We start from the raw sequence: 27,975 nt of genomic DNA on the forward strand, positions 1-27,975 counted from the left end.
CTGCCCATGGCCCTGGTGGGAGCATGCCCAGGACAACACAGCGGGACACTGTGAGAGGCAGTGATGTCCCTCGGGTCTCCTTAGGTTGTTTCCTGGGATGTCCCTGTTCAGTGATGGGGTTACAAAGCCACAGCTGAGGGCTCTAAGGCATTATGTGGCACTTGGACTTGGGTGCAGAGAGGTTGCATAAAGCCCTGGGCATTTGCCTTGCCAGTGGCTGAGCTGTTTTGAGTCCCAGTGATGGAACCCACAGTCACCCCATGGTCTGTCTTCCCCAGCGGGGATGGCCACTGCCTGCTGGTCCAGCAATCCTGATCCAAGAACACTCACTGCAAGCTGCACCTCTATGGGTTATATTTATGCATCTTTTAATAAAAATAAACAGAAAAGAAAATCTGCCCAAATGCGTTGGAGCTGTAAGTTACGTGATTGCTGGGAGAATACTGGCTAAAGCACTTTCATGGAATGTGCAAAATCCCCAACCCTGGAGAATGCTGGAGCAATCTGGTCCTGGAAAGGAGGGTCCCACAGCTAATGGTATTGTGGCAAGGATCTCCTCAGACAGATTCTCTAAGTCTGCCTTGCAGGACCTATTTTGTTGGGTTTGGTTTCTGTGTGTTACTCCCATAATGTGGACTGTGGCAAATCTCACCAGGAATTTTTAGGGGCCAGGATTTCAGAAAATACAGCACAACAGAAGGTGCAGCAGATTGAAAAGCCAACTCATCAACAAAAAAGGCAAATCATAGTATCACAGCATAGCTTGGGTTGGAAGGGACCATTAAAGGTGATATAGTCCAGCCCCCTGCCATAGGCAGAGACACCTTCCCCTCGACCAGGTTACTCCAAGCCCCGTCCACCCTGGCCTTGAATACTTGCAAGGATGGGCCATCCACAGCTTTTCTGGGCAACCTCATACAGTGTTCTATCACCCTCATTGTAAAAAAAAAAAAATCTCCCCAATATCTAATCTAACCCTGCCCTCTGTTAGTTTAAAACCATTATCCCTTGACTGTGCTAAAAGGCTTGTCCCCACCTTTTTTATAATCCCCACTTAGATACTGAAAGACCACAATAAAGTCTTCCTGGAAACCTTGCTATCCACGTATCTGGGGACAAGGAGGAGAAAAAAATGACTGAGATGCCCCCACCATCATGATGCCCTCAACACCATGATGCCCCCAGTGCCTGGCGACTCTCTGCAGCCGTGGGGGCACAGGGCACGGGAAATCCCAGCCTGGGAGAGAGCGTGCGGCGCACGGAGCGCCCGGCAGCCGCCCAGGGATGCCGAACGGGCCCAGGGATGCCGAACGGGCCCGGGGCCCCGACGGCGCGGCCCCTCCTGCCGCCAGCCAATCAACACGTCCTCCGCTCCTCTCGCCCCGCCCCTCCTTATTATGCGAGAACCCGCGGCTGTGATTGGCCGAGGGCGCCGCCCGTCCCCCGGGCCCGCGCCCCGCCCCCGCCGCTCTGCCTGTGCTCCCGGCGGCGGGCGCGGAGCGGGCCGGGCGGCAGCGCCGGGCGGCGGCGGCGATGGGACCGTGCTGAGCCTCCGCGGGTGCCCATGAGGCGCCGGGCAGAGCCGAGCCGAGCCGGGCGGGCTCCAGCCATGCATCCCGGTGCGCCCGCGGGCACATGGGGCAGCGCTTGAATCGCTGCCTCGATGTCCCCGTCGCGTTGCCGCCGCTGAGGCGGAGGCTGCTGCTGCTCTTCATCATGCTCTTCCTCTGGCTCTACATGTTCTACTCGTGCGCCGGCTCCTGCGCCGGGCTGACGACCCGCGGGTCACCCGCGCCGCCCCGGGCCGCCCCGCCGCTGCCCCCGCTGCTGCCGGGAGAGCCGGGCGAGGAGAGCAGCCTGGAGGAGCAGCGGGCAGCGCCCGACGCCGGCAGCCCCATCTCCAGCTTCTTCAACGGCTCCGGTACCAAGCGGCTGCCGCAGGCCATCATCATCGGCGTGAAGAAGGGCGGGACGCGGGCGCTGCTGGAGTTCCTGCGGGTGCACCCCGACGTGCGCGCCGTCGGTGCCGAGCCCCACTTCTTCGACCGCAACTACGAGCGGGGACTCGCCTGGTACAGGTACGGGCCGGGCCGGGGCGGCCCCGCAGCGGGACGGGGCTGAACGGGATCCCAGCCGTCCTGCGCTCGCCGCCCCGGTGCGGGGATGCGGCCGCCCCGGGCTCCGGAGCAGGTTGGGGAGCGTCCGAGGCGAAGAGTAAATGCTCCGCTAAATACTTTCCCCCGAAAAATCAACCCCTAAAAATATAATAAACCCAGAGCGCAACTTGCGGTCTCCGTTAGCCCAGGCGGCGGCGGAGCGTCTGCAGGTTTTGCGCGAGCCAAACCCTATTTAATTTTTTTATAAAGGTTACATGTTAATTTAATATTTTTAAACACTCTTATTCCGCTGTACTTCCCGGTCTTTTGCTGGAGCAAAAGTACTTTTCCTCCAGCTCAGGGTGTTGCTGAGGGATGACTGGTGTGTCTCTCGGGTCTGCACGGGCTGGCGGGCGGTGCGCTCAGCGACCGCGTGTTTGCGGGGTTTTTGACCCGTTTGGGTTCGGTTTTTTTTTGTTTGTTTGTTTTTTGGGTTTTTTTTGTATCCATTGGGGTGGGACTTGACCCGTTTTCTCTTTTTCCCTTTTTTGTGTGGGGGAGGCGAGGTGGGGAGGATTTACCCATTTGTGAATTTTTTTGCACGTTTGGAGGGGATTTGACCCGTTCCGGGAGCGCTGCCTGGGTCTGGCAGGCGGCAGCTCCACGTTCCAGGTAAAACTTCCTCACTCGCTGCCTGCATTCAGTCTCCGTTAACTTTCTCCTTCCCCGTAATCATCTGTGGAGCTGATCGATCGCCCGGCGCTGGACTGCGGGAGCGGTGTGGGGTGCAGCGGGTAACGGGCGCGTCGGGAACGGGATGAACCCTTTGCACTGGGAGAAAACTATAAATTTGTCCTTGTATCCTGTAAGGATGGATGTAGTTGTAAGTGATTTTGCGAGGAGCAGCCCGGCCCGGGATGTCTGTGTGCGGGTGGGCTCGGCAGAGAGGGCGGCGGTGGGTGCGGAGGAGAAGCGCGATCGGACACCGAACGAGGGGCGACCCCCGTTTCGGTGCTTTTCTCACCCTTTTCCGACTGAAGTTTCTTTATCAGGGGTGTTTTGAATACGTCTTTCTACTGAGTGTTTACAGGAATGCTAAAGAAGCCGAGATGAAAACTTTGAACCTAAATGGGAGCTGTGAAGTTACGAATTGTAACCTCTTTGTAGTCTTGAAACTCCCACCCGACAAGTCCGCTTAGGTTTATGTCTCTTTTTTTTTTAATAATGTTGCCATCGCCCAGCAGTTAGTGAAATGAGTGAAGGATAAGATCTAATGAGGAGGAAGTCTTTGAAAGCCGTTTCGTTTTAGGAAATTCTGTCATCCCGGTGGAGTCTGTAGCTGTTGTCCCACAGCAGCCCAAATGAAACCTTTGTAAATTCAGCTGAGTTTAAAAATCTCCCATTTTAAAGAAGAACTTGCATATAACAGAGCAGAAATCCTGTCAGGATTTATCAGCAAAATGGTGTTGTATGTGTTGAACTCTGTTTTTAATTAGGCACCTAAATTAGACCATAAAATGGTTGATTAATCTTTTACAAGTAGGAGGTGGAAGGGGAGAAGGAGAGAATAATCTTTATGATTGAGTTCATCTGTTATCCCAGATGTAGTGGGTGAAAGCCAATATTTAAAGGATATACATTATTTTTAAATTTGGAGAACAGGTATTGTGTTTAGCTTCCTAAAGCTTCACCCTATCAGCTGCTGAATTTTGAGCAGCGTGGGCCCTATCCCTGCAAATATACTGTAGTTTTTCATTAGTATTTTTGCAACAGGGCTGTTTTAGCTGAGGTCTGATGAATGTTGAGGTCTGAATGGTGATGCTCTCAAGCAGCAAGACATGCTGGAAGCCTTGAAATGAGTTGTGTGTGATTTACCCCGAAGATGGGAGTGTGTCTGGATGTCTGTGGGACTGGGGCCTGTGTCAACTGGGGGGGAACTAATTATTGCAAAATACTTGGGAGAGGATGAAAACCAGCAGACAAGTTGTTATATATTGTGCATTCTTTCTAACTTAATTAGAATTAGATACAGAAGTTTGTTCCTATAAATTTAGTCATTCGAAGTCAGATCCTATAGAGTAGTAACTCCAAGCTCTTGCTGACTTCAGTGAATCTCGGCTTCCCAGCACTCCTCAAGAACACGTTTATTTCTCCCAGACCTAATGAGGCTTTTATTTATTATCTTAGTATCAATAAGGAGATGTGTTTGTATCTTCTTGTTAGTGTTTCAGTACAGTTGGATTAAAGATGCTGTAGAAGGTGTGTGGTGTCAGCATGGTGCAGTGAGCTGGGGAGGCCTTGTCTTTATTTTTCAGATGCTTTTGCTCAAATCTACTCAACTTTGGAACTGGGGGAGTTACTGTGTCCTCTGCACTCAGAGTGCAGTGCAAATCCAATTGCCTGGCTTTGAAAAGATGAACATAGAATTTTTGACCCATGTCTCATTTGAAGTGTATTTTAGCTAATTGACTAAATCTTTTATGTTTGTTAGGAGTTTTTGTTTGTTTAAGTTGTTCCTGGCATCCAAAAGCTTTTTCAGATTTTCAAGACAGAGGGGCATGAGACTTACTTGTTTAGCTTGATGGATTCTTATTTTTGGGTGATTGTGATTAATTCTGTTTAACTGCTTGTTTCTGCCTGAAGTTTTCATCTATTGAAAATAACTTTAGAAAGAGGAACCACAAACTTGTTCCTTGCTCCATTTTCTGTCGTGAAATGAAATCTGTTGGTTTGTTTCTGCAGTGTGGAATGCAGAACAGCATCAAGTGGTGCTGAGTATCGTTCCTGAAAAGCAGGGGGGAAACAGGACTAATTAAATGATTTTTTTTCGATAGTGAGATAACTAAAATTTGGTGGAAATAACTTCTGTATGCACATTGCAAGGTTTTCTCCCCCCCGCCCCGTAATGAATACAGCATGTTAACTGCTTCTAGTGAAAATATGTTTTGTGACAGGGGAGGAATGGGATCCAGCCACTATTGCAAACTAATTTTATGAAGTGCCTTGAATTTTTGGGTAGTAGAGAAGTTCCCTCTTTGTGGCAGTAGGGAGTTCAGCTCCACAGCCTGTGTGCATGTGTCTGGCTGAGCAGCCTCAGGGATGCCATTGCTCTCTTTGGGGTTTACTGTAGAGCTTGGTGGAAGTGTTTCTTCCATGCATAGAAAATCAGTTGTTGAATTTCTTTTATGGTTTTCTTCATTTGATTCAACAATGATGCATTTGAAATGTCCTATGGACTTGAAAGCCTGTTGTCTTCTAATTATTGTAAGAAAAAATGATTGTCATTAGTGTTACGTGTTTTGGTTTTTTTCTTTTTTTGTTCTTATTTTCAGCCCAGTGGACTGTAATGCCCAGTCCCTCCTGTCTTGGGCTGGGTGTTGTCAGCCCTACTCAGCATCACTGATTTATATTTCAAGTCTGTAGCTCTCTGCTAGGAACACCTCTGCCGCGCCTGTGCCGGCTGTAACTGTGATAGCAGGACAAGGCTGCGCTCCTCTGCTTCTAGCAGTGCACCAGGGAGACCTCTTTTTTCTTCTTTTCTTTTATGAAAAATTCTTAAAATGCTAGTGGTTTGTCTTCCCACTACTCCTAGGTTGCCTTAATTCAAGTCCTTGCTGCTACTGGGTGATTTGGATCAGCAGGATCAGGCCCTGTGGTCTGGTGGTGCATGATAAACTGTTTCAAATATGCATTTCTTAGAGCCTGAAATTGTTTGGAATTTAGGGTGCAAAGTGCTGCTTGAAAGCAATTCCTGAATTGTGAGAAACTTCCTTATTTTTTGTATTTTTTCCCATGAGCCTGCTTTGTTTTCCTCCAAGGAATTTGTGGGGGTACAAGCTGGTGCTTGCAATTGGCCAGGCTGTGAGCAAGGGAAGAAAAAGGTTAAAAGTCTGGGGTGAAAACCCTGATGAACCAAATCTTGAGCAAGGCAGGATTTTGCCCCTGTGTTTGGCCATTGTCTATAATCTCTGCTTTAATGAAGGTTTAATACCTGCTGCTTAATTGCCTTCCCAGTGATGCATGGACCCAGCAGCACAGACAGAACTATGGTTGGTTTCCACTGAGTGTCACAGGATTTATTGGCCCCAGGAAGTGTGGGAACAGTCCTGATACTCCCAACTGGACTTTGGGTGCAAATGACTGCATCTGAGCAAAGACTGGTTCCTCCACTGCATTCCTGTGAGTTGCACTGGGTCAGAACAAGCATCTCCTAAAGGACAGTTGTGTTCTCTGGGAAGGTTTTGCCAAACAATTTTGGTATTGAGATTTTATTTTCTTGATATGAAAAAAAAAATTAAAACTCAACTATTACCTTGCAACTGGGGACTTTTAGTGGCCCCCTCAGAATGTGCATGGAGTTCAGTGCCTCCTTGGCCACTGCAGCGGCTCCCCACGATGTGTCCTGAGCTGCTGTGTAATGTTGGGAGGAAAATGGCCCCCAAAAGAAGGGCTGGACTGCTATAATCAGTCAGCAAGGCCCTTGTGTTTGCATGGGATCATTCCTTTAGATATGAGGAGGGTTGAGTTGTTCAAACAGATGGCAAAGATTATTCGTGTTGCTGGGGTTTCAGTGCACTGCTCTGTTTCAAGCATGTTGCCCGATATGACGCACGTGACAAGTTCTTCCCAGCACGACGCTGGGGGGATGACATTGTCTGTTGTGATCGGGTTTCATGGCCTCACCTGTTGAGCTGCTGAACTTTTCAAAGTTGACCAAGCGTTGGGGGTGACGGATGCGGATGGTGGATCTGCCTGGCTAATCGTGTTAGTGCAGGACCCCGTGGCCTGCCGGGAGCATTGTGCTCCTTGGCATGAAAATGATGGGAATGAAAACCCACGGGCTCAGCTCTGAGTTTGGGATTTATTACTTTTTTCTTTTCAAGTGGACCATGGCAGGTGTCTGTAACACACCCCGAGCGTTGGATATCTCAAGGCACTTCCAGGCAAGTCTTTGTTTTTAAAAGCATCCAGCAAGCCCTGCGTGCAGTGGCTATAGAGACTCTACCCAAACTACTGTTCTTTGGAGCTGTATTTCCAATCTGCTGATGATAAGAATGTCCTGTATTTGGGCCTCTCTTGCTGCTGCTCTGTTCACTTGAGCTTGGGTTTGGGGCTATTTAATTAGGAAGAAGTCTAATTTAGTGACCATTCAGCACAGGATTCATGTCTCCTGGTGGTATGACCATGGGTGACCAATGGGTTCAGGTGATAATGAATGGGCCAGGGCCACGTGGGATGGGTAACATATGGGTTCAAAGAACAACAAATAGTGGGGCACGTTGTCTCAGTGGTGTAATTAGTGGGTCAGGGGCTATCAGCTACTACCTGTTGTCACCATGTGGTGCATGAGGACAGGCTGAAGAGGCTTCTTCCTTGGTTTGTGGGAAATGACTAAGTGCTGTGCTGGGTCCTGACTTGCTGCTGATGACTGTACTGGGGCTTGCCCTAACCATTGCAATTCCAGGTCTTTCAGCAGCTTGCTGTATGTTTAATTAGCTTTCCAGAAACACCATGTACTTTTTAAAGGTACTCAGCCCAGCAGCAGCCAGAAGGCAACGGAGTAAATGGACCTTATCTTAGCTTTCTTAATGGAAACAAGGGGTCCTGTGACAAAACATATTGATTATCAGCAGGCTCAGAGGAAAGGAGGGGTGAATTCAGGACAGGCATTTGTGGTGGTGTAACTTTGCCTTCAAGGAGCTGCTCCCAGTCTGAAGGTGGTGAGAAGTAGGGCAGAGACAAGTGGGAAAGGGCATCACATTGTGCCATGGGTCAGATGAGGGGAAGAAATGGAGGTCAGGAGCACAGTCCCTCTGTCTCCACCTAGGGAGAGCAGGGTCTGCTTGGCTGGGATGTGCGGTGTACCTTAGTCCATTCATAATAGTGATCCAGTGGGGACAATCTCTCCTGGTGCCATGCTGGCTGTGAGTATTCCCTGTGGTTGTTTTCCTCCTAGGAATAGCCATGAAGGAGGAGGAAATTACCTCAGTGATGATGATTTAGCATGTGGTGCCCCTGTACTGGGAAAGTCCAGAGATGAGGAGGGACTTTTGGGAGCTGGCTTGCTTGGCTGCCTGACCTTTCTTCCTGGCCCTGTGGCCTCAGGAATCATTCAGACAAGACCAGAAACTTTGGTGTTTGGGACTTCAGATGATGTTGGTGGGAATGTTAGAGAAAAATAGATGTACAGGTGGTGCTTGCAGATCTCACACTGATTTCTGGTAAATGAATAATTTCATTTTTAAAATCTTTCTGTCAAGATATGTGAGCATGGCAGTGTCCTGCCACGTGGTGGCTAGAGAAACTTTATTTAGAGAAAAATAATTCCAGGTTCTGCTCAATGCTTTACATCTGCGTTAACCTCCTTGGAAAGGCCCTGGAACCAGCCTGCTTCTACAGCAGTTTTGTTTTCTTCTCTGCATACAGAAAAGGGAGGGAGGAAGAACATCTCTATAGAGGGATGGTGTGACCTAGCCCTGGCACCAAGGGAGTCATGGCTCTGTTTGGCAGCAGGTCTGACCCAGAGTTTAATTTGCAGCCTGTCTGGGATGCAGAGCAGCGTGGCTGACCCTGCCCTCCATGTGGCTTGTAAGGTGTCACGCAGGGAGCCTGGCTTTGCTATCCCTGTGCTGGTGGGTGTCATCCTCCCTTGTCCTGGTCTTATTGTGAGTATTGTGCTGATAAAATTCCATAGGTCAGAGCTGTAATTTGGCCAGTCTTCTCTGCTGGTACAGGGGATTTCTACGAATACACCAAAGTGGCTGGTTTGTAATAAAAGTGAGCAGTTGTAACCTTTCCCTGGAACTGACACAGACTTTGCATTCCTGTCAATGCAGCAGGCAGCTCTTCCACAAGAGAGGGAGAATTATTGTGCACGGGCTTTCATTTTATATGCCAATGTACAATATTATAGCTGGATGTGTGCATTTGACAGATCCTTCCTAAAAGTAAACACAAGGCCAAATCCTGCATTGCCACAAATGTGGTCCAACAGTACGGAGTATGACTGTATTCTGCTACACTAATTCCCTTTAAAAATACACTTTTTCATGTGGGAAGTTGACTCTGATGAGGAGACGAGTCTTCAGCAGCATGTGGTGACAGAGACTGAACCAGGTTCCCAAACATGACTGTGTCTAACGCAGTCCAGAACTCTGCCTAGAGATGGGCTCCAAGACCAAACCCTTAGTGTGTATCCATGTCACTGTGCAGAAAATGTCCCCACAAAAACCAAAATCTGTTACAATTACTAACTTCAATAAAGTATCTTGACAAGTTTTATATTAAAGCCCCAAGGTTTCAGCCTCTTTTGATTATCAAACGCAAACTTGCGTTAAAGCTTGCAAGTCTTGAAACTTGAAAACTTAAACTTCAAGTGTGGGTGAATGGCACAGGGAGGCATAGGATATCTTTGGAAAAGTGTTCATTTAGTGTAAGGGCAATTGTGCTGGAGTTATGCTCCAGTAATATTTTTGATTTGGAATGGGGTCCAGAGGCTGAGCAGGCTCAGAGCATGGATCCTCTTGTCACTAGGGGGAGGATGAAACCCCAGCGTCTTCCTAATAAAGCGCTTTGCTTCTTCACTGAGCTATGAAATATTAAAAAAAAACAACTGGCAAGGCCTGCAGCTTTGGCATGCCTGCCGTTTGTTTTTCTAAAGATGTATTAGACTTGGAAGGAAATCAGGAGGTGTTGGAGTAAACAGGAGGTGTGTCCCAGCCCTTCGGTCCCGGAGTGGCTGTACACGGTCCTCTGTTTGTACACAGCTGTTTGTACACAGGGCCATGAATGCAGTTGCTAAACATGAATTGCAGAGGGACCCTGTGACTGTGCTGTGCCCCATGTCTCTGCGTGTGGGAACAAAGGTGCTGCCTGCCACTGAGGTGCTGTGCCTCTGCTCTGAACCCCTGCACACACCTCTGGTGCCATGTTCAGTGAATTGTGCTAGATCAGAGCCAGTGTCCCGAGTGCTAGGGGGCTCCATCTTCCACAAGTGGGTTGGAATGGAGCAAGTTCATGAAGGTCTCACCTGTGACCAGTGGGGCAGTGGTAGATGTCTGGGTGGCTCTGAGCATCCCTGGGCTCCTGCTCTGACTTTACTATGGCTGGACCAACCAAAGCAAGCTACAAAAAGCCAGGCAGCCTGAGCATTGCCCCTTGTTGAGGACATGCTTAGCAAGGCCCATTTTCCCTTTCCCTGCAGTGCATTGACTTGCTGCAACTTAACACAAAGCTTGTAACACCTTTTTTTCCTCCCGTTTTAATTTTCCTCTTGAGCTGGTCTGGTAACTAATGAGCCTTGGGCTGTCTGCATGGCATTTGGAAAAGCAGAGGGAATAGCTAATACAGGGTGTTGAGCAGGGAAGGAAGCCTTGAGAGGAGATATCAGCCTTGCCAAAGCAGAAGTGGAATAGCCGGTTAGGGTTTCAGCCTGCAAGCCCAAAGGGGCCAGGAGCTGCTGTGTGCCCCGGTAATTGCAGAGGAGCCACCAGGCACACACCGGAGCCTTGGCCAGCTGCCCTGGTGCACTGCCACTGCTGCCTCCCCCTGGAGATGCTTCCAAGGTCAAACTGCTCAATGCAGTGTAATAATTAATTGGGCTATATATAAACAGAAAGCTCATGTGGTCCTAAAGTAGCTTAAGAGCCCGTGGGTTTCCTCTTCTCCTCCTTCCTCCCCACAGTCTTCCTCTTCCGGGGCTCCTCTGCGGGTGAGCCCTGCAGTTGTCGCAGGCTCGGCTGTTCCAGCAGCGCTCACAGTTGGGTTAAGCAGCTGCACAGCTGGGTCAGAGCCCAGAAATGACGGGGGCAGAGCAATGCCTGCTCTGCCCCACCCAGTTCCCCCACCAAACCCACTGCTGGTGCCGGAGGACAGGGCACATGCCAAGTCTCTGCCTTCCCAGAGTGAATCCCTTCACTCAGTGGTGATGCCTGATGGGGAAGAGCCCCGAGCTGGGAGTAGCTGCTGGCATTTGCCTTCAGTAACAGGCGTTCCAAAGCCCCTCTTGCTTTGAGACTCAGTATAGCAAGAGTTAAGCTGGACAGCTTGTTCCCAACATGGGGAAGCTGCAGTGTGGAGTTCAAAACCTCCCCGAAGGCATATTTGTGTGGCATTTGCAGAATGGAGGAGAAGAATAAGATGGGCTAGGTTTCCTGGAAGAACTACGAAAACTTAAGTTTGTAATGAGGCTTGAAGCTAAACCCAAACAATTGCTTGTCTTGTGACTCCTGGGGAGCTGAGGTTTGTATGGTATCAAAATTGATAATGTTCTTTTATTCATTTTCTCACGTATTGACATAAAACTGGTTGAAGCTCTCTCCAAACTCCAAATGTAAAAATTTAGGGATAACATTTGTTTAAGCTCTTTGTTATTTCCAATGTATCTGCAGAAACATCTTAGTGAAAATTAAAAATCAGATTTCTTAATCAAGCATTAGTGATTATGTGCTGTCAAGGCAGTTGGAGAAGGGCAGAGCAGCTTCCAGCTCTTCCAGACCAGCCCAGGTTTTACAGCAGGGGCATATACATGCCCTGAACCCATCAGCAAAGTCTGGCCCTTGGTTTTGCACAGGGAAATCCTTGAAAACCAAAGAGACCCCATGTCTGGCTCCAGGAGTGGGGCAATGAGCATCGTCACTGCCCATGTTTGCTCTGGACCCTCTTCTGCTGCTTCCTAGGACATTTCCTGATGCGCATCTAGGTGACTGAGGGCCACCACCAGGGCGAGGACTGGTGGAGGAGATGCTCGGGGTGATGGGCTCCATGTGAGAGGCTGTGTTTTGGGAGCATAGGTTGTTCATCTCCAGCTCCCCGGCTCTCCAAGGCAGAGCTGACTTCTCTCACTTTTCAAGCACCAGGCTGCAGCTACATCCTGGAGATGAAGGCAGAGAGAAAGGACTTTGAGAGGCTCACAATGGAATCCCAGAGCAGTTCAGCTGGGTCAGAGGGGGTTGTGCTGTCTCTTTAAGAACCCAAGGGTGTAGAGATCAAAGGTGTGGGTGAGTCAATTACAATTCACATTTGGTTCATCCATATGTTTGGGTATTTGAAAAGCTTCAATAGTCACCCATTTTATATCTCTTATGCCCATTGATTTGTTAATCTGACACTTGGTTTCATCTGAATAATAATAGCTGTCATTCAGAGTCCTCAGTGTTCAGGGAAAAGTCATTTCACTTGGGTTGTGCTCTAAGGCCTTGGCAGACTGGTCCACGGTGCTCTTTATGTACAAGGGCTTGAAGGACCTATGGATAATTCAGCCCCATGGCTGGCTCTGGAAGGAAATTGGCTCTGAATGAAAGCAGGGTGGGATGCTGGAGGTTGCTGGAGGGCTTTGGCACGTGTAGTTTTACTCGTAAAATCCTTCCTGGTTGTCAACATAGCCATGGACCTGCCATGGCAGTGCATGGGGTGTGAGGAGATGGCAGGGTTACACACAAAGACAACCCAAGCCATCAGAAATGGCAAACAGGCCCTCTTAAATAGTGCCTGAGTGCTTGGACTAGATCAAATCATTGGTATGGCCATGTGAAGTCTCTAATTATGTGAATACCTTTTTAATGAGAAGCAGTGCTTTGCATCTGTTGTACTTGCAGCAGAGCATCTTCACCAGCTGAGCCTGCTCTTTAAAGAGCTCTTGGCTGGGTGTCATTGACTGTTTATGACCATGCCAAGATCCCAGGTAATGACTGGGCAGAAAGGCAGTCTGCAGACAGACCTGCTCCTTCATGTTTCCCTAATTGGCACCTGTCTCCCTCCTTCACTGGGAATTTCTCTCCTTCCCAAGGCAGGTTTGGTTCCTTCTGCTTTACCCCGAGTCCTGCTGTGTCATTGGGGGTGCAGGGATCTGGTGGCACCACAAACCTGCCACCTGATTGCCTCAATGGGCATGCTGGATTTTAGTCCTGGAAATTAATTGTGTTTTCTCTTTGGATGCTTGATGTGAGGTGTCAAAGGGAGGGGAGAATCAGGAGGTTCATCCTGGCCTGACTAGAGATGTTGGTGGAATAAATCTTATTTTGGTCAGATGTCTCACTGCCCTGTTTGCCACAGAGAGATCTTGACTTCCAGCACTACTCCTTTATGAGAGCAAATCACAAATCCATTAACAAATGAGTTGAGGTGACAATCCCATTTGTGCTAAAATGCATTTAGGGATCAGTACTGAGAGGATCACCGGTGTATTAATTTGCCAGGCCTTTTGTTCCAGTGGGTGGCAAAATTAGCTCATCCCAATGAGGGTCACGCTGACCTGGTCAGTGTCCAGATTAGTGATGGTTGGGGTTGGTGCCACCCCTCCCTTCTGAGAAGGAAGCAGGAGACTTTCAGAACTTAATAAGGTGTTTCAGCTGAGAATAAAGTCTAAACCAATTTTAAATTCTTGACCCACTCAATGAGATGCTAAGGGTAGTGAGCAGCTGGTGAGTACGGGACCTGCTTGGTTGGTTGAGCACCCTCCTGGTTTTCCTCTGATGGATTTGTTCTTCCCTGCTGTTACTGGCCACGGGAAAGGCCTCTGATGGTCAGAGGGGCACCCCCTTCCCTCTCCCACAGCTGAGGAGAAGCCTCAGTGCTGCACAGTTTCAAGGCTGGTTTGGGTGTTGCTGAAGAGGCAGGTGGAGTCGTGCAGCTGATGGTTGACAGAACCTTGTTGGCATTACTTGGCCTGTGAACATATGTAGATGATCAGAAAGGGCAGGAAAAACCATAACTTACTTTCTTCATAATGAAATGGAAAGCTGACTGTTTTCTGTGCTGTTGTTTTGAGGTTCTTTGCTCTTCAGGTGGTGTTGGATGCCTGTTGGATCCCTTTTGGTGCAGAAAGTGAATTCCTGGAGATTCTGCATGGCTTTTTCATAAAACTGTAGATGTGAATGTGTCTCAAGATTTGTTTCAAGCCTGGTCTGGCCCTGGCCACCCTGTGAGATCCCTTCCCACATGCTGTGGAAGAGCTAGTGGTCTCTGGTTCAGATGTGATATGGAAGTTGTTCCAGAGCATGTCAATGCACAGAGGAAAGTGCTGCTGAGTGAATAAAGTGTCCCTGCTCCCCCTCCCTGCTTTGTTATGTCCATGCTGAGGAAGAGGAGCAGGAGCAGAGCTGCCACCAGTCCCTTTTTGGGGCTCTAACTCAGCACTGTGTTTCAAGCCTGCCTTTGGCATGATGTCTTACTGCAAGGGTAGACAAATCAGGGAGGATACTTGCCCAGCATGAGTTATGATCCAAAGGGTGAGAGCTGGGGTATCACTCAGGTCTCCAGAGTCTATCAGGAGGCTTTTTTCTCTAATCATGGCTGTAAAGACCCAGAGCAGGAAGGCTGGGCTTAATTAGGTGAGATGTGTGTCAAGGTGGCAAACAAAGTCCTCCCTGTGCAAATGCTGGGCCACTCGTGCAGGTGTTTTACAAAAGGCAACATTATCAGTGTAACTCATTACCTGCCCGTGCAGGCACACAGATTAGGGCATTTATTTCTGTGTTGGGGAAAATACAAAAGACCTTTCAGCAGGGCTGTGATTTATGGACATTGCATTAGGGGAGCATGGTCTTACCTGTATCTTGCTGGAGTGGCTGTTGACTTGTATTTCCTTTTGGAGTTGGCTCTTTGCTGTGTGGGCTGAGGTTTTTTTCCCTCTTTCTAGCAGAGTTGGAGCAGGTGAAATGTGGTGGCTTGGCAGTGCCCCAGAGGAGAGGCAAAGCCTGGGAAGTTCATCTCCTTGTAGTGCTCTCCTGGGTAGAAATTTGTCAGGTGTTTCTGAGTGTCAGCAGGGCTGGACCAGGGTTTGCCACTCCCATTCAGCTGCTTTTTTGGTGGCTGGAGAGAGGCTGCTGCCATGGTCACTACAGGGTTACTTAACCAGAAAGTTGATTTATGAGTGTGTGCCATAGAAATCTATATCCATATAACTGACATGGACCTGCACCCTAGAATGGCCCAAGCCAGAGGTGGTTTCTGTTGAACTAGTTCCTTTTCTGGGAAACTGGCAAAGTTCCCTATTGCAGCAGGGCTACAGAAGCAGTGTGGCAGCGTGTTGCTGCTGTACAGATGACTGGGGGGTAGGAGATGTGACCATCTCCCCTCATTGACAACACCACATGTGCTCTCTGGGTCCAGATTGAGGTGTACCCTGCTCGCTGGGCTCCCCACCTCCAGCATGCAGCAAAATGAGTCACTGGAACAGGGCCTGGAAGAGGAGGTACTGTAGGGATGAGGCTGGTGGATAACCTCCTGGGGGCCACCTGGATTGGGAATACCTGCAGGTGTCCTAGCCAGGGGCAGGAGCCTCAGAGTGCTCTGGTGTCACAGGTGGAATGAGCCAGGAGGATGTGCTGGTCCATGTGCAGTGGTGGGTAGTTTGACCCTTGGATGAGTTCTGGTGCCACTTGGTTTGGGCATCTAATTCCTGAAACACCTGGTGCTCCTGGGACAGCAGCAGAATGCCAACAGGCTGTACTCTTTCTGCAGTGCCAACTCTGTGTGTCTCAGTACCCACTTCTGCCTCCCCCAAATCCCAGATCCTCACATCTCTGGGGCTTAACGGGATTATATTGCTCCCTTAACTGCAAGAAATTATTTTCCCAAGACCTAGGAGGAAGAGAGATGTCTTGAAGACCTGTAAGGAGCAGTGCCCCGGGGGGTTTAAGACTTTGAGAGGATTAGTGCTGTTGCTACAATTAAGAGAGCAAATTGGTGGGTGTGGGAGCAGTTTGGGGCTGTGGAGTCGATGGCTGAATGTACCACCAGTACTGACTGGTGCTCCTGCCACACTGGGATTTGTGCCTGAGCCTTGGTGGCAGGGAAGGGGTGAGAGGGAAGAAGCTGTGGTGTGAGCAGTGGGCATTGGTGCCTCTTGGACATGTCTGAGTGGCTGCTGTGGGGCAAGAAAGCTGGCAGCGAGGTGTAGGCTTTGGCTGGGACTTGTGGGGACAGCCCAGTTATTCTCCTGATGGAGCTTAAGCCAAACCCCTGAGATCAGAGTCTCTGTGTTCATGTGGACTGTATTAGCCCACATCTGCTGCAGGAGACCTTCCTGTCACCTGGGTACCATGGATGTGTTTTGGATATCCCACCCTTATGATTTCTTCATATGCTTTTAAGCCTCTTCCAAGACAGGCTTCCTTTGCTTTCTTTGCACAGGCCTACTCTGAGCGAGCAAACGCCTTGCAAGATCTGTGGGGTTTTTGTCTTTTTTGTCTCCACAATTAAGCCAATAACTCCAGACCCTGACTCTCTTACTTTGCTGGCTTTTCTCTGGACAAGGACATTCTGTGCTTGCAGGTGCTTACCCAGTCCAGATGCTGGTTTCAGCTCTCATGAGGGCAGGATTGGTGCTACTTAGGTAAAGCTGAGTTCAAGAATTTATGTCTCTGGTGCAAGGATGTGTTGAACTAGCACTCTTCAAGAGCAGAACTTTGTCTTGCAATGAGTCTGTAAGTGGATCTATCAAATCTTTACATAGTAGGAGGTTAGTACACATAATGTTAACTCTAGGCTATAAATTCTGGAGGGAGGAGAAGTTGCTGGTCTTTCTGGTTGCAAAAGAGTAAGAGGCAGAGGCAGTCCAGAGAATTTATTTTTTACCAGGAATGAGTTGTAAGCACTGAAATCTCTCTGGATGCCTAAAATTCTTCCTCTTTCCTCCCTTTCAGGCTGTTGTCTGTTTAATTTATTGAGAAAAATGTTTCTACAGCTTTGCAATAAACTCTCGCACACCGTGACAGTAATCTTGGCTTGTTTCAAGTCTGCAACTGGCGCAGCTCTGGAGCAGTTGCTGATTTCCCAGAGCGAGCAGAGCTAAGCTGCCTGCTTCTGGTGCAGGGGCTGGGGACTCACACTGGTGCCCTCCAGGTGCCAGAAGAGAGGGAAGAGGATTACACCGGTGCAACTGAGGCACTCCTGCAGGGATAAATTCCAGTTAAAAACTCCAACGGGGTGTATGAAGAGCTGACATGGAGCAGGAATAAAACACACCGTTTGCTGTAGACAGTTGGTGCTGCGATCTGCTGATAAAGGGACTTTAGTCCCAGTTTGTCAGTTAGCTCAGTCATATTTCCTGCTGAGTTTAGGGGATTTTTCCCCCTTAAATCATGAGTTTCACAGAACTTCCCTCTCCCTGCTCTGCTTTTAAACAAAACCAGTCTTTTTGTCCTTTTTGGGGGAAATGGAGACAGATTAGAGTTATCTCACATGACTTGACCGGTGGGCAGCACAGCCCGGCGATGCTGGGCAATATTCTAAAGAACTCACCCATGAACAGCAATTAGCTTTTAATTGTGGCACTGCCGCCTGCCCGGGGCTGCCGGAACAGCACCGGGAGCTCTTTGTGGCCGGAGCGGCACCAAGGGGACCCTCGGCCATGAAAGGGGAGCGGCGGTGACCGAAAGGGATAAGATGCTCATTTCAGCCCCACCCCCTTACTGCGCTCAAAAGCTCTTATTTTCAGAGCAAAGCACTATTGAAGCATCGGGACAATGGAGCCCAAATCCTGCTGGGGGAAGGGAGATGCTGGCAATTGCACCTTTTGTTGCTTTTCCTTCTTTATTTGCCTATGGCCTCCCCCATCCCACCCCTCCAAGAAATCCACATAGATGCTCGCTAGATGATAATGAAATCACTTTCTTGGGACCTTGCTAATAGGATTATAATTATTACTGGAGATGAACTGGAGTGAATAGAATATTTACCATTTCATCTTAAATTATTGTAAATCCCTCCAAAGCAGCCCTTTGATATGTAAAGTGCTGCTCCTCTCTCCCCCGGTGAAGATAATTATTTAGTGGAAGTTCAGAGCTTTTAAGTATGGTAAGGAGTAGAAAGAGGCTTCCGTGTTTACATAAAGAGAAGAGGAGGGCCTGTGTAATGAACTGGGGACGTTGATGAATATCTTGCCTGGCTCCAGCAGAGGAGGAGGGAAAGTTCTTGCTTAGCAGTTGTAACATCTTGCGCTGTTATTTGGGCAAGAGGTAAAAAAATAATTGGAAATTTAGCTCTTCCTAATCCACATCCCTGCAGCCTGTGTTCAGTTGGTGCATGACCTACCCAGTGACAGTGGCAACATTCTGAGTTTGTTCTGTAGAGCTGGAGGAATTTCTGTTGGAGGAATGACCAAGTAGCCTGGGCATCCTCAGCCTGGCAGAGAAATTCCTTGGGGGAAGGTATGGTGCTTGCCAGACTTGGAGCTAGGCTGGAGATGGAGGGAGGGGGGGACTGGTGAGATGGTGCAAGGACTGGGGCTATGTTGTGAGGGCAGGGGCTGCTGAAAATGGGCAAAGCAAGGAGCTTCACCTTGGATGGGCTGTGCATGCAGAGGTTCAGGAGAAATCATAGAATGTCCTGGGTTGGAAGGGACCTTGAATATCCCCTCATGTCATTCCCCTGCAGGGATACCACCCACTAGACCATATTTCTTAGGGCCCCACCCAACCTGGCCTTGAACACTTACAGGAATGGGGCAGCCACCTAGACAAGGGGTTGGAAGAGAGTTCAACTGAGGATTGTTAGGTGGATGAAGTGCATCAGGCAAAAGAAGGCCTCTGGAGCTGAATTTGGATGGAGGCTGAGAAAGCAGTAGGGGACAGCATGCTGCTTGCCCCATTCCTGCTCTGCCCTTTCCCTCCTCTGGCTAGGGCTGGAGATCCCCAGGCCACAGGAGAGAGGGCCACAAGGAGAGGACTGCACCCTGTGGGCCCATTCATGTTAGTGTCTGCAAGGAGGGTGCCCTTCTCTCAGCTTTCCAGGGTGGTCTCGGCTCCTTGAACCCTTCCTCCCAGAGGCTGCCCTGCATGGAGCGTGAGCTCAGGTAGGAAGGGGGATTGCCCCAGTCAGCCACCTCCAAGGCCACCTTCATGCCCTTGCATCCTTTGCCAAGGAGCAGGCATGTCCCAGGAGCGATGATGACATCACCCATCCACGGCCCAGGAGTCCTTGTGGAACCTGGGCTTCTCTGTTGTGCTTCCTGGTGAAAGCACAAGCCTGCTCTGGGCAGACAAGACTCCCAGCAGGTGTTTCTGCTGATCTAAGTTATTCCTGCTCCGTAGGTTGCAGCTATATGGTACACCGTATGTGGCACTTTGACATAGAAGGCAGCAGCCCTGCAAGGGATGGCATGTCATATCTTGGTTATGAGACTGCTTCTAATTGACCCATTTCATCTCATGCAGTAGGGAAGGCATGTGGGTGAGAGTTGTGCTTTGTCTGGCACAGGGTGGGAGGCTGCCTTTGCAGCAGAGGCTCATGGAGCTTGTTGTACCCATCGCTGTTCCCAGAGGCACAAACCCTCCATGGATCAGGCCCTGCTTTGTCTAGGTTGGTGCTCAGATGCTGCTGCAAACTGTCTGCTCAGCTCTGTGGCTGGGTTAGCTCCTCATGTCCCAGCATAGAGAGGGTCAAGCCTCTGTGGTGGCTCCTAGGTCTGATTTGAAGGCAGTGACTTTTGAAGAGGTGAATAAAGTCTTTTATTAAAAAAAAAAAAAAGCAAACAAACCTAAACCCCCAAAATATCCTAAGCCATTATATTTGCTGTGGTGTGTTGCCCCCTCCTTGGGGCACTTCTTGCTTTGATTTGCCAGGGCCGTTTGGTTCGTCCCAGCTGTGCCACGTGTAGTGGGGACGAAAGGGCCATCTGCCACTGCCCTGCACCTCCCCACTCCCCAGACCTTTGATGGATTTTTTCATCAGCATCAAAGGAGCTTAGATCAGGCTCCACAGCCAGACTAGAGCCTGTTCCTCTGGGGCACATCTTGATGCCACCCATGGCCACCAGCTCTTTGGTCCCATTGAAGTCCCAGAGCACCTTCATCATGGGTGCTCTTCACACACAATTACTGTCCTCTCTCTTCTTTGATCCCCAAAATTCCTCAGCAAGTGAAGGGCAACTAGCAGATCTGGGGACAGGGAGCACGGAGGGTGAGAAAAACATTAATTTCAGGCCGACGTATTTTTTCCCCCTTTCCCTCCTTCTTCACTTACTCCTTCCTCACCCCCAAAGTTCATTAATTCCCATCATCTGGTTTGTGTAATCATCGTGGCGAGTGCTCGACGGAGCTGGATAGGGTTACATCCATTTCAAAAAGGCCGAGGCTGGTTCCCAGCCGTTCCCTTTTATTGTTGTATAATTTGCCAACCCAAACAACAGACTCCTGCTTGAGACAAAGGCACACATGTTGCTCTTACCACTGGTCATAAAAAAGCAGAGACTGCCTGCTACTGTACAGGTCTGTGGTGCAACAGCAGCTGAAGCCAAGGAAAATTTTTTGTAAGATGATGTATCAAATAATAAAGCAGCAAGCACTCACACCCCCAAAGAGGAATTTGCTGTTGTTTCTCTCTCTACTTCTTCCTCTTCCTCCATCTCCCTCATTGCCCTTTCCCATTGCTGTCACCAGAAAGCAGAGTCAAAGCCAAGCAGGTAATTTTGAAGCCGGTTGACCTGTGTGCTGGTGGCAGGGTTTGTGATGTAATTAAAACGATTTTATTTTATTTTATTTATTTATTTTTTATTATTTATTTTCTTTATATTACTTTAACATTCTTTCCCAGAGCTGGTTAGGTCCTTGCTTTTAAGGAGTATTCCTGGGATCCAATGGTTTTGTGATCAGCCATGCAGGCAAAGGGGCCTGACAGGGTCGGGAGGGGACCAGTGTGGTGGCCTCAGGAGCTGAGCTGGTGATGCTTTGGGGTTTTGATTGATGAGCATCTGAGCTCTTGCTCGTGGTCAGGTGCCAGTATGTGCTACAGCTGTGTGGTTTGGATCCAGCCCCTGGCTGCTCTTGCCAGCACTGTACATTTTTCCTGCTTTCTGACAGCAACATGCTGCCTTGCAAACTGGGAGCAACTGGGTATCACCTTGGCAGAGGGGATGAGCCATAAGGCAAAGCTACCACCAATGGAGGTACCACCCCATCCTTCCCTGGGTGTCTACAGCTCTTTTCCAAGATATTAGAATTAACTCGCTCTGCCTAAATTTATTTATTGATATGGGGAGGAGAGAAAAGGCAGGGAAGCAGCAGGAACTAGAGTGAGAATTGACTGTTGCAGTAAAGCCCTCCTAAAAATGTTTCACTTAAGATGACAGATGGACAGATCGACTGCAGTGTGAAATGAGCCCTTTGGCTTTGGTGGGATCCTGACCAGAGCAAAGCTGAACAGGACCATGCTGAGGTGGGAAGAGGGCACCAAACTGCCCCTGGGGTAGGGACAAGGCAGAGGGAGATGCAGCATGCTGGAAGGAATCAGCTTCTGAGGGGATGCAGCTTTAATCTCCCTCATCTTCTGCACTTGGTTCCTCAGAGCTCTTCCAAGACTGAACAGGCCACTGCTGAGCCTGTTTGCTTTCCAACCTGTAAATTAAAAATGCAGAAAAAAATCTTCAATTCATCATGTGCATTAAGTTGTACCATGTTCTGTGTTGTTCTGTTACTGGCTGTACTTTAGCTTGGTGTCATCTTGGGTTTTCAAACCCTCTGTCATTACTCTTCAGGCTAAAAAATCTGTTTTCCCCTAGGATAGGAGAAGAACTTTGTTGTTTACCTTTTGTATTTCTATTCACCTTCTCACCATAACTTTTCAATCTAATTTATGCAGTTTCTTGGGAGGATCTGGGGGGCACTTTCCCATGAAAAAAATCAGATTGTCAAAACTGGGTTTTCTGAAAAGGAATCACTTTTTGCCTTCTTGAAACATCAGTGAGGAATGGGACAGAAACTTGTCAGAGATAGGTCAGATGCTTTGTGTGTGCAGTGCTGGGCTGCAAAGCAAATGGTTGTGGGTTACAGACATTAATTTGGCATAAATGTGGCTGATGTCCCAAATAATTTGACTTGCTTTTCCTCACATTTCCCATGTTTTCCTTGCTTCTAGGGAACAGCTGTGGGGGGAAAGTCTAGAAATTCTGTGCTAAAGTGTTCTTGCTGTATTTGCTGGCAGAGCTGCTGTGGGGACTGCTGTGAGTGCACTCCATCTCCCCCAGGAGAGTTTTATCACCTTTGCCGAGGGAAACTGAGGAAGCACAGAGGATTGAGGAAGTGTGGTGGTGTGGAGCAGAGAGGTTGGAGACTGGAAGGTGCCATTGCTGCAGCTGCATCACAGGACAACCCGGTTTTAAGACTTACCTGTGGGACTTATTACTTGAATTTGTTGGAGCAGGGGGAACATCTCCCAGAGTGGTGCTGGGTAGCTCCAGGGGCTGGATAGGAATGGACGCAGCATGAAACCTTCCTCAGAAAGAAAAGCCCATTGCTCAGCTCTGGAGCTCCTGCTGGGCAGCAGGACACCTGAGCGAGCTGGGCCTTGGCTGGGCAGCCTGGTGCTGACCCCAGGCAGACGGTCCTGGCTGCAGCCCGGGTGAGCCCTGCCCTGGGCTCCGGCAGAGCAGGAGGGTTTATCCCAGCAGGTGCTGGCTGTGGCAGGAGGTGCATGGGGAGGCCAACAGACGTCCCCAGGGATAAAACCAGACACCACAGCTGTGCTCTGCCCTGCACTGGGCTGTCCTACCTGTGGCAAATAATGCAGCAACAGGTTGTGGGGGTCCTCTCACCCCCTGGCATGTTCCTCCTTGAAAAGTAGCAGCAGATTAGCCTGGAGCCCCTCTGTGCGGACAAAAGCTGCCACAAAGGGCATTAGGCTTCAGGATTGGATTACCATGTGGCCACCTGTCATCCCCACTTTGTAAATTTATCTCACTCTGGGTCTGATTTTCACATTGGAGAAGTTTGCGCTTAAAACCCCCCCCGCCCAGTGCCTTTCCAAGCAACAGCCTGGCTGAGTTCATCTTAGTATCCCTTCTTATTCCAGGCTTCAGAGCTGCATGGGGCTGGGGATTAGGGCTGTTTGAATGAAGAGAGCCTTTATTACATTAGTTTAAGTGGTTAATAGGTAAAGTAGGCCAATCCATCTTTAGACTAAGCCTATCACTTCGCCTACGAAGGGTGTAGGCTTCACCGAGGAAATGTTCATTAAAGGAAAAGCTTTTCCTCTGTCCCTCTTGACATGTTAATAGCTCAGGGTTAGGGGCTTGCTCTTTGCCTGTGCAAAATTCATAGCTGTGCAAAATTCATAGCTGTGCTCACGCAGCAGCTTCCTTCCCTTGCTGGGACCCAGCTGCTGGCAGCTCTGCCCTAGTCAGCAGTGCCTTCTGGCTGGGCTGGGTGGGGAATGAAGGATGCTGGGAGTCTGCTGGGAGTCTGCTGGTGCTCCTCATCCTCATTTCCTTCTTCCATGCTCAATAAGCAGGTGCCTCATCCCTTCCCAAGCAGGGAAGTGGGGATGGAGTTCAAATGACAGGTAGAGGCAGTGCTTTGGTGCTGGGACTCTCTGCTGTGGGATGTTCTCAAGGCCAGAAGTATTTGTGGGTTTGAAAGGATTAGACAGTTCATAGTCACTATGAAATAGGATGATTTGGATGCAGATGCTGTCTCCAGAGGTCTTTGAACTCCGGGTTGCCAGAAGGCAGGAGGATAACAAGGCAGGAGGGATGGCTTGCCAAGGTTTTCATGCTGTATTTTCTACTAGTTTCCACTATGGCCCTCAGTGGTGTCTCTATCCAGCCCTGGGGCTCAGTTGAGCTCTCTATTTCCCACAGCCTGGTTCCCTCTCTCATCTCCCTTTGCTCTCCTGTATGGACAGCAGTGGTAGCTGCACGTCTGCCTTTCTCACCTTGTGTCAGGCAGTGCTGGCAGGAGCTGCCCATGTCTCCATGGTGCCTGAGAATCCTCCATGGAAAAAGAGACTCCACAGTGGTCACAAGCTGCCTTGGGTGATCTGTATCCACCTGACCTGAAAGCAGGTTTCTGCTGGACCCCAGTCCTTTCTGCCAAGGGGCTGCATCCCGCCAGGGCATCGTGGCTCCTCACCATCACAGCTCCTCTTTCCCCTCCCAAAGCAGCAGCTGTAGTTTAGCATGGCCCTTCCTGTCTTGGAGCCCCAGGAGTAGATATGCTCAGCTCTGGATCTGGTCCTCCTCCCACCAAAGTGTATGTCCAGTGTGTTGTGTTGGAGCTGCAGGGCTCTGCTGGGCCAAGTTGCCCTTCTCCAGCTGTGGCTTGAATGTGAATAAATTCTTCTTCTTTCCACCACTATGAGTTCAGACCAGCCAACGTACCAGTTCCTTCTGTCCCTGAGGCTCTGCTGTCTCTGGCTGCCAGGATGATGGATGGTGCCTCTGTGGGAGATTATGGAAACCATGGGAAAGCTCCCACAACTGACATGCCCATGCAGTAAAACTTTGCTTTCCTGGATGTGGTGTTGTCAGAGGTTCAAACAACCTCTATGGGCCACAGTATTTGGCTTCTCTTGCAGCTGTCTTTCTTTCATGCAGCCACTTTACAAACAAAGCAGAGTCTGAGACAATCTTGAGGGTGTCAGTTTTGGGCTGTGCCTGGCACCCATGCGGTCCAATGAAGGGAGAGCACGAGCAGGGGCCCGAGGGCTGTTTTTGGTGGATCCAGGCCTTGTACATGGGATGAAGGTTCTGCTTCTACCTCTGGTCACCTCAGCCCATGTTGGCCAACCTGAGGGCAGTAGGTGTGTCAATGTGCCTTGTTCTGCTTTGCTTGCTGTGATAGGTCACCAGCAAAACGTTCTTAAATTGCCAGGAATTTAGGCCCTCTCCAAAAATAACAATCTGGGAGGTTTGGGCTTGCCCAGAACTGAATACTTTCAGCCACAAGTGCAGTGTGGGCCCAGGAGATGAACTGCTCTGCAAAGGGGCTGATGCCAGGCCAGTGGATGCCTCTTAGGTAAAGAGTTACTCCCTGCTTTCTTCCACTTATGGTGAGCTCCTCTGTATTTGCTGAAATGCTAATTAAGAACCTGTGTTTCCCAACTGAATCAACTGACTTGGCACTCCATCCCCAGCAATTTCCTCCTGTTTCACAGCCCTGCCCAATGCCTTTCTTGTGCAAGGAGGGGAAAAATAAACCTTGCATCATTCCCATGAGACTGATAAATGCTGGCTGTAGTAGTCCTGGGGGAGAAATCAGTCCCAAAATGCAGAGCCCCATACAACCAGCAATCCAATGAACCTGACCTAAAGCTGAAGGGCTTCAGTGGAACACAGGCAACCTGAGAATGTTTTGGGAAGCTTTCTCCTCTCTAGGCAGGTCCCAGGCCATTAAGGACTTCATGGGTGGAAAACAACCTCTTAAATCAAGCTGAAAACCAGTTGGTGGCCAGGCAGGATGTAGAACTTGGGTTTAATGTGCCCATAAAAGGGGACACCACTTAATGAGCAAATGTTGAAATCTACCTCAGCCCACGACAAATTTAAGAGTTGCTCTGAGTGTTATTGACTGGCCCTATTCTGTGACAGCATGGGGTTGCAGAGTTGGCCAGAAAGGCGAAGGATTAGTCAGAGTTTTATTCTGGTTGCTGGTTTTGGCACACGTACTAGCTCCTGCCTTCCAGAAGCTCTCACATCCCAGGTATCTGGTAGACCAGCGTGATTTTTATCTGCATGTGAAACTCCACTTGTGTGGACTTGAAATCCCAGCCTTCAGGGCTGCCACCACCTCTGGCCATGACTGGAGGTTCCACAAGCTGATATCCCCTTCCTCCACAGTCCACCTCGTCCATTACCACTCCTACCCGAGTGCCATGCAGGTCTGGCACAGGGATTGTCTCCCATCTTGGGACTGTGGAGAAGGGGCTTTATGGGCAGCCCGTAGGCACAGCTCACAGGGAGGATGGAGGTGCGGCCCCTGGGCGCTCCTTGCCAGTAAACACATTGCACAAAGGCAATGCCAGAGGCTGGTGAAGTAAAATACCAGGTACAGTGTGAGCTCACCAATGGTTGCATAAGCAGCTACTGACCAAATTTCATAGACATGGGATGATTTTCGATGCAAACAGACCTCTCATTCCTGGATCCCCTGTTATTTGCCCTCAGAACAGACTGGTCAGCTTTCTTCCCTTGCGTTCTTAATAAGGGCAACCATTGGCTTTAGCACAAATTATCAGTGGCTGTTTTAATTGCAAGAGCCCTGGTGATTTTTGCTGTGGAAGCATGAAAGCAGTCAGGGAGGAGATGGCTGTTGGGAGCAGCCTCTGTGTGGTGTCCTATTGCTGAGGGAAGCACAGCTTCAGGCTTGCAGATCACACGCTGGCTGCTTATTTCTCTGTGCTGGGTGGATGCTTTGAAAACTTAATCAAGTTTTATAACTTTAATTTCATACTTGACTCGCCTTTTGCCTTTTCTTTTCAACTGTCTCTCAACCCAGAGTAAATGAGTCCATTAGGGCTATAAAGGGAAAGAACTGGCAAACGGTCTAAAATATTTTAGCTTGCCTAGTGAATAATAGGAAAAAATTACTCTTCCTGCTTCATGCCACTTCCATCAATTCTGCAAGCTCCCTACTCTTTCCCCATGTGGTTAATTAGGAATAGGCAGGGAATAAGGTGGAATTGCTGGAAGCTTTAAGTTTTAAAAGTATTTTGTGAAGGAATGTCCTGCCCATGTACTGAGGTTGTGTTCTCCACAGTTGTACCCCATATCCTGACCTGCTGTAGCCCGTGGGGCAGTGCTGGAGTGGGGTTGTCCTCATTGTCTCTTGGACTGGGATGTGCTGAAGATGCCATGGGCAGCTCTTGATGCCCTTTCTTGCTCATGTGAGGAAACAAGTGATAGGGAATAGTAAAGCAGGGGGAGAAACTGGATGCAAGAGGACACCTGTGAGTGAAGTCCTGCTGTTGGCAAGCCAGAGAAAAATTGCGCCCTCTTGCCTGAATTGGGAAAAGTTTTGCATTTGGAATGCTGAGGGAAAATGAGGTGGACTTACTCTAGTGATCTCCTGCTTTTCTGCTGTACCATCCTCTCATTCCCATGGGGAAATGAGCTCTGGATTGGGGCTGAGGTCTCAGTGGTGTAGTCATGAGCCAAAACAGCCACCTGAGGTGCAGCTCAGGACCCATCCTGACCAGTCTAGAGCTGGTGTGGTACATTCAGCCATGGTCCAAGCACAGAGTGTAGCTCAGCTAATCCACTCATGAATAACTGGGGGATTACTCAACTGGATTTCTAATACAGTGGCCTTTAATAATAATCCTCCCTTAATCCCTAAATCAATGGGAAATGGATTTGTCTGTATGATCCAAATGGCCTGTGAAGGCATTCTAGGGAGAAGAATTCTTGTGTATCTATGTGTGCACATACCTGTAAATGCATATGGATATTTTTGTTCCTCTTCCTTGCCCTTCTGACCCATGTCTGTGTGTTTTGCTGGCAGGGAGCTGATGCCCAGGACACTGGAGGGGCAGATCACCATGGAGAAGACCCCCAGCTACTTTGTCACCAAGGAGGCCCCAGCCCGCATCTCCTCCATGAGCAAGGGCACCAAGCTGATCGTGGTGGTGCGGGACCCCGTGACCAGAGCCATCTCGGACTACACCCAGACCCTCTCCAAGAAGCCTGACATCCCCACCTTTGAGAGCCTGACCTTCAAAAACAGGACTACAGGCCTCATAGACACCTCGTGGAGCGCCATCCAGATTGGCATCTACGCCAAGCACCTGGAGAACTGGCTGCTGCACTTCCCCATCGGGCAGATCCTCTTTGTCAGCGGGGAGAGGCTGATCAGGGACCCCGCGGGGGAGCTGGGCAGGGTCCAGGACTTTCTGGGCCTCAAGAGGATCATCACGGACAAACACTTCTACTTCAACAAAACCAAGGGCTTCCCGTGCCTGAAGAAGGCGGAGGGCAGCAGCAAACCCCACTGCCTGGGCAAGACAAAAGGCAGGACCCACCCTGACATCGACCAGGAGGTGGTGCAGAGGCTGAGGGACTTCTACAGGCCCTTCAACATGAAGTTCTACCAGATGACAGGGCAGGACTTCGGCTGGGACTGAGCCTGGCATGGGAAAGTCCCCTGTTATTACTTGCCCAGCACGGTTT

General features: G+C 49.4%; 1 protein-coding gene across 1 annotated transcript; it reads left to right on the forward strand.

Moving 5' to 3' along the window:
* Window positions 1-1,635: 1,635 nt before the first annotated feature.
* LOC136566526 (heparan sulfate glucosamine 3-O-sulfotransferase 3B1-like) lies at window positions 1,636-27,929 on the forward strand. The gene is made up of 2 exons (XM_066565702.1): window positions 1,636-2,078; window positions 27,311-27,929. Exons 1-2 carry the CDS (start codon window positions 1,636-1,638, stop codon window positions 27,927-27,929), a joined length of 1,062 nt encoding a protein of 353 aa, XP_066421799.1.
* Window positions 27,930-27,975: the final 46 nt, after the last annotated feature.

This window comes from Molothrus aeneus, chromosome 25, assembly GCF_037042795.1.
Source record: "Molothrus aeneus isolate 106 chromosome 25, BPBGC_Maene_1.0, whole genome shotgun sequence".
Classification (NCBI taxonomy): Eukaryota; Metazoa; Chordata; class Aves; order Passeriformes; family Icteridae; genus Molothrus; species Molothrus aeneus.

What these genes read in the sequence shown, in the direction of transcription:
- LOC136566526 (XM_066565702.1), top strand. Translation starts at nt 1,636, where the DNA reads ATGGGGCAGCGCTTGAATCGCTGCCTCGATGTCCCCGTCGCGTTGCCG. An exon ending in CGGGGACTCGCCTGGTACAG is followed by an intron (nt 2,079 to 27,310) that starts GTACGGGCCGGG and finishes TTTTGCTGGCAG; the next exon opens with GGAGCTGATGCCCAGGACAC.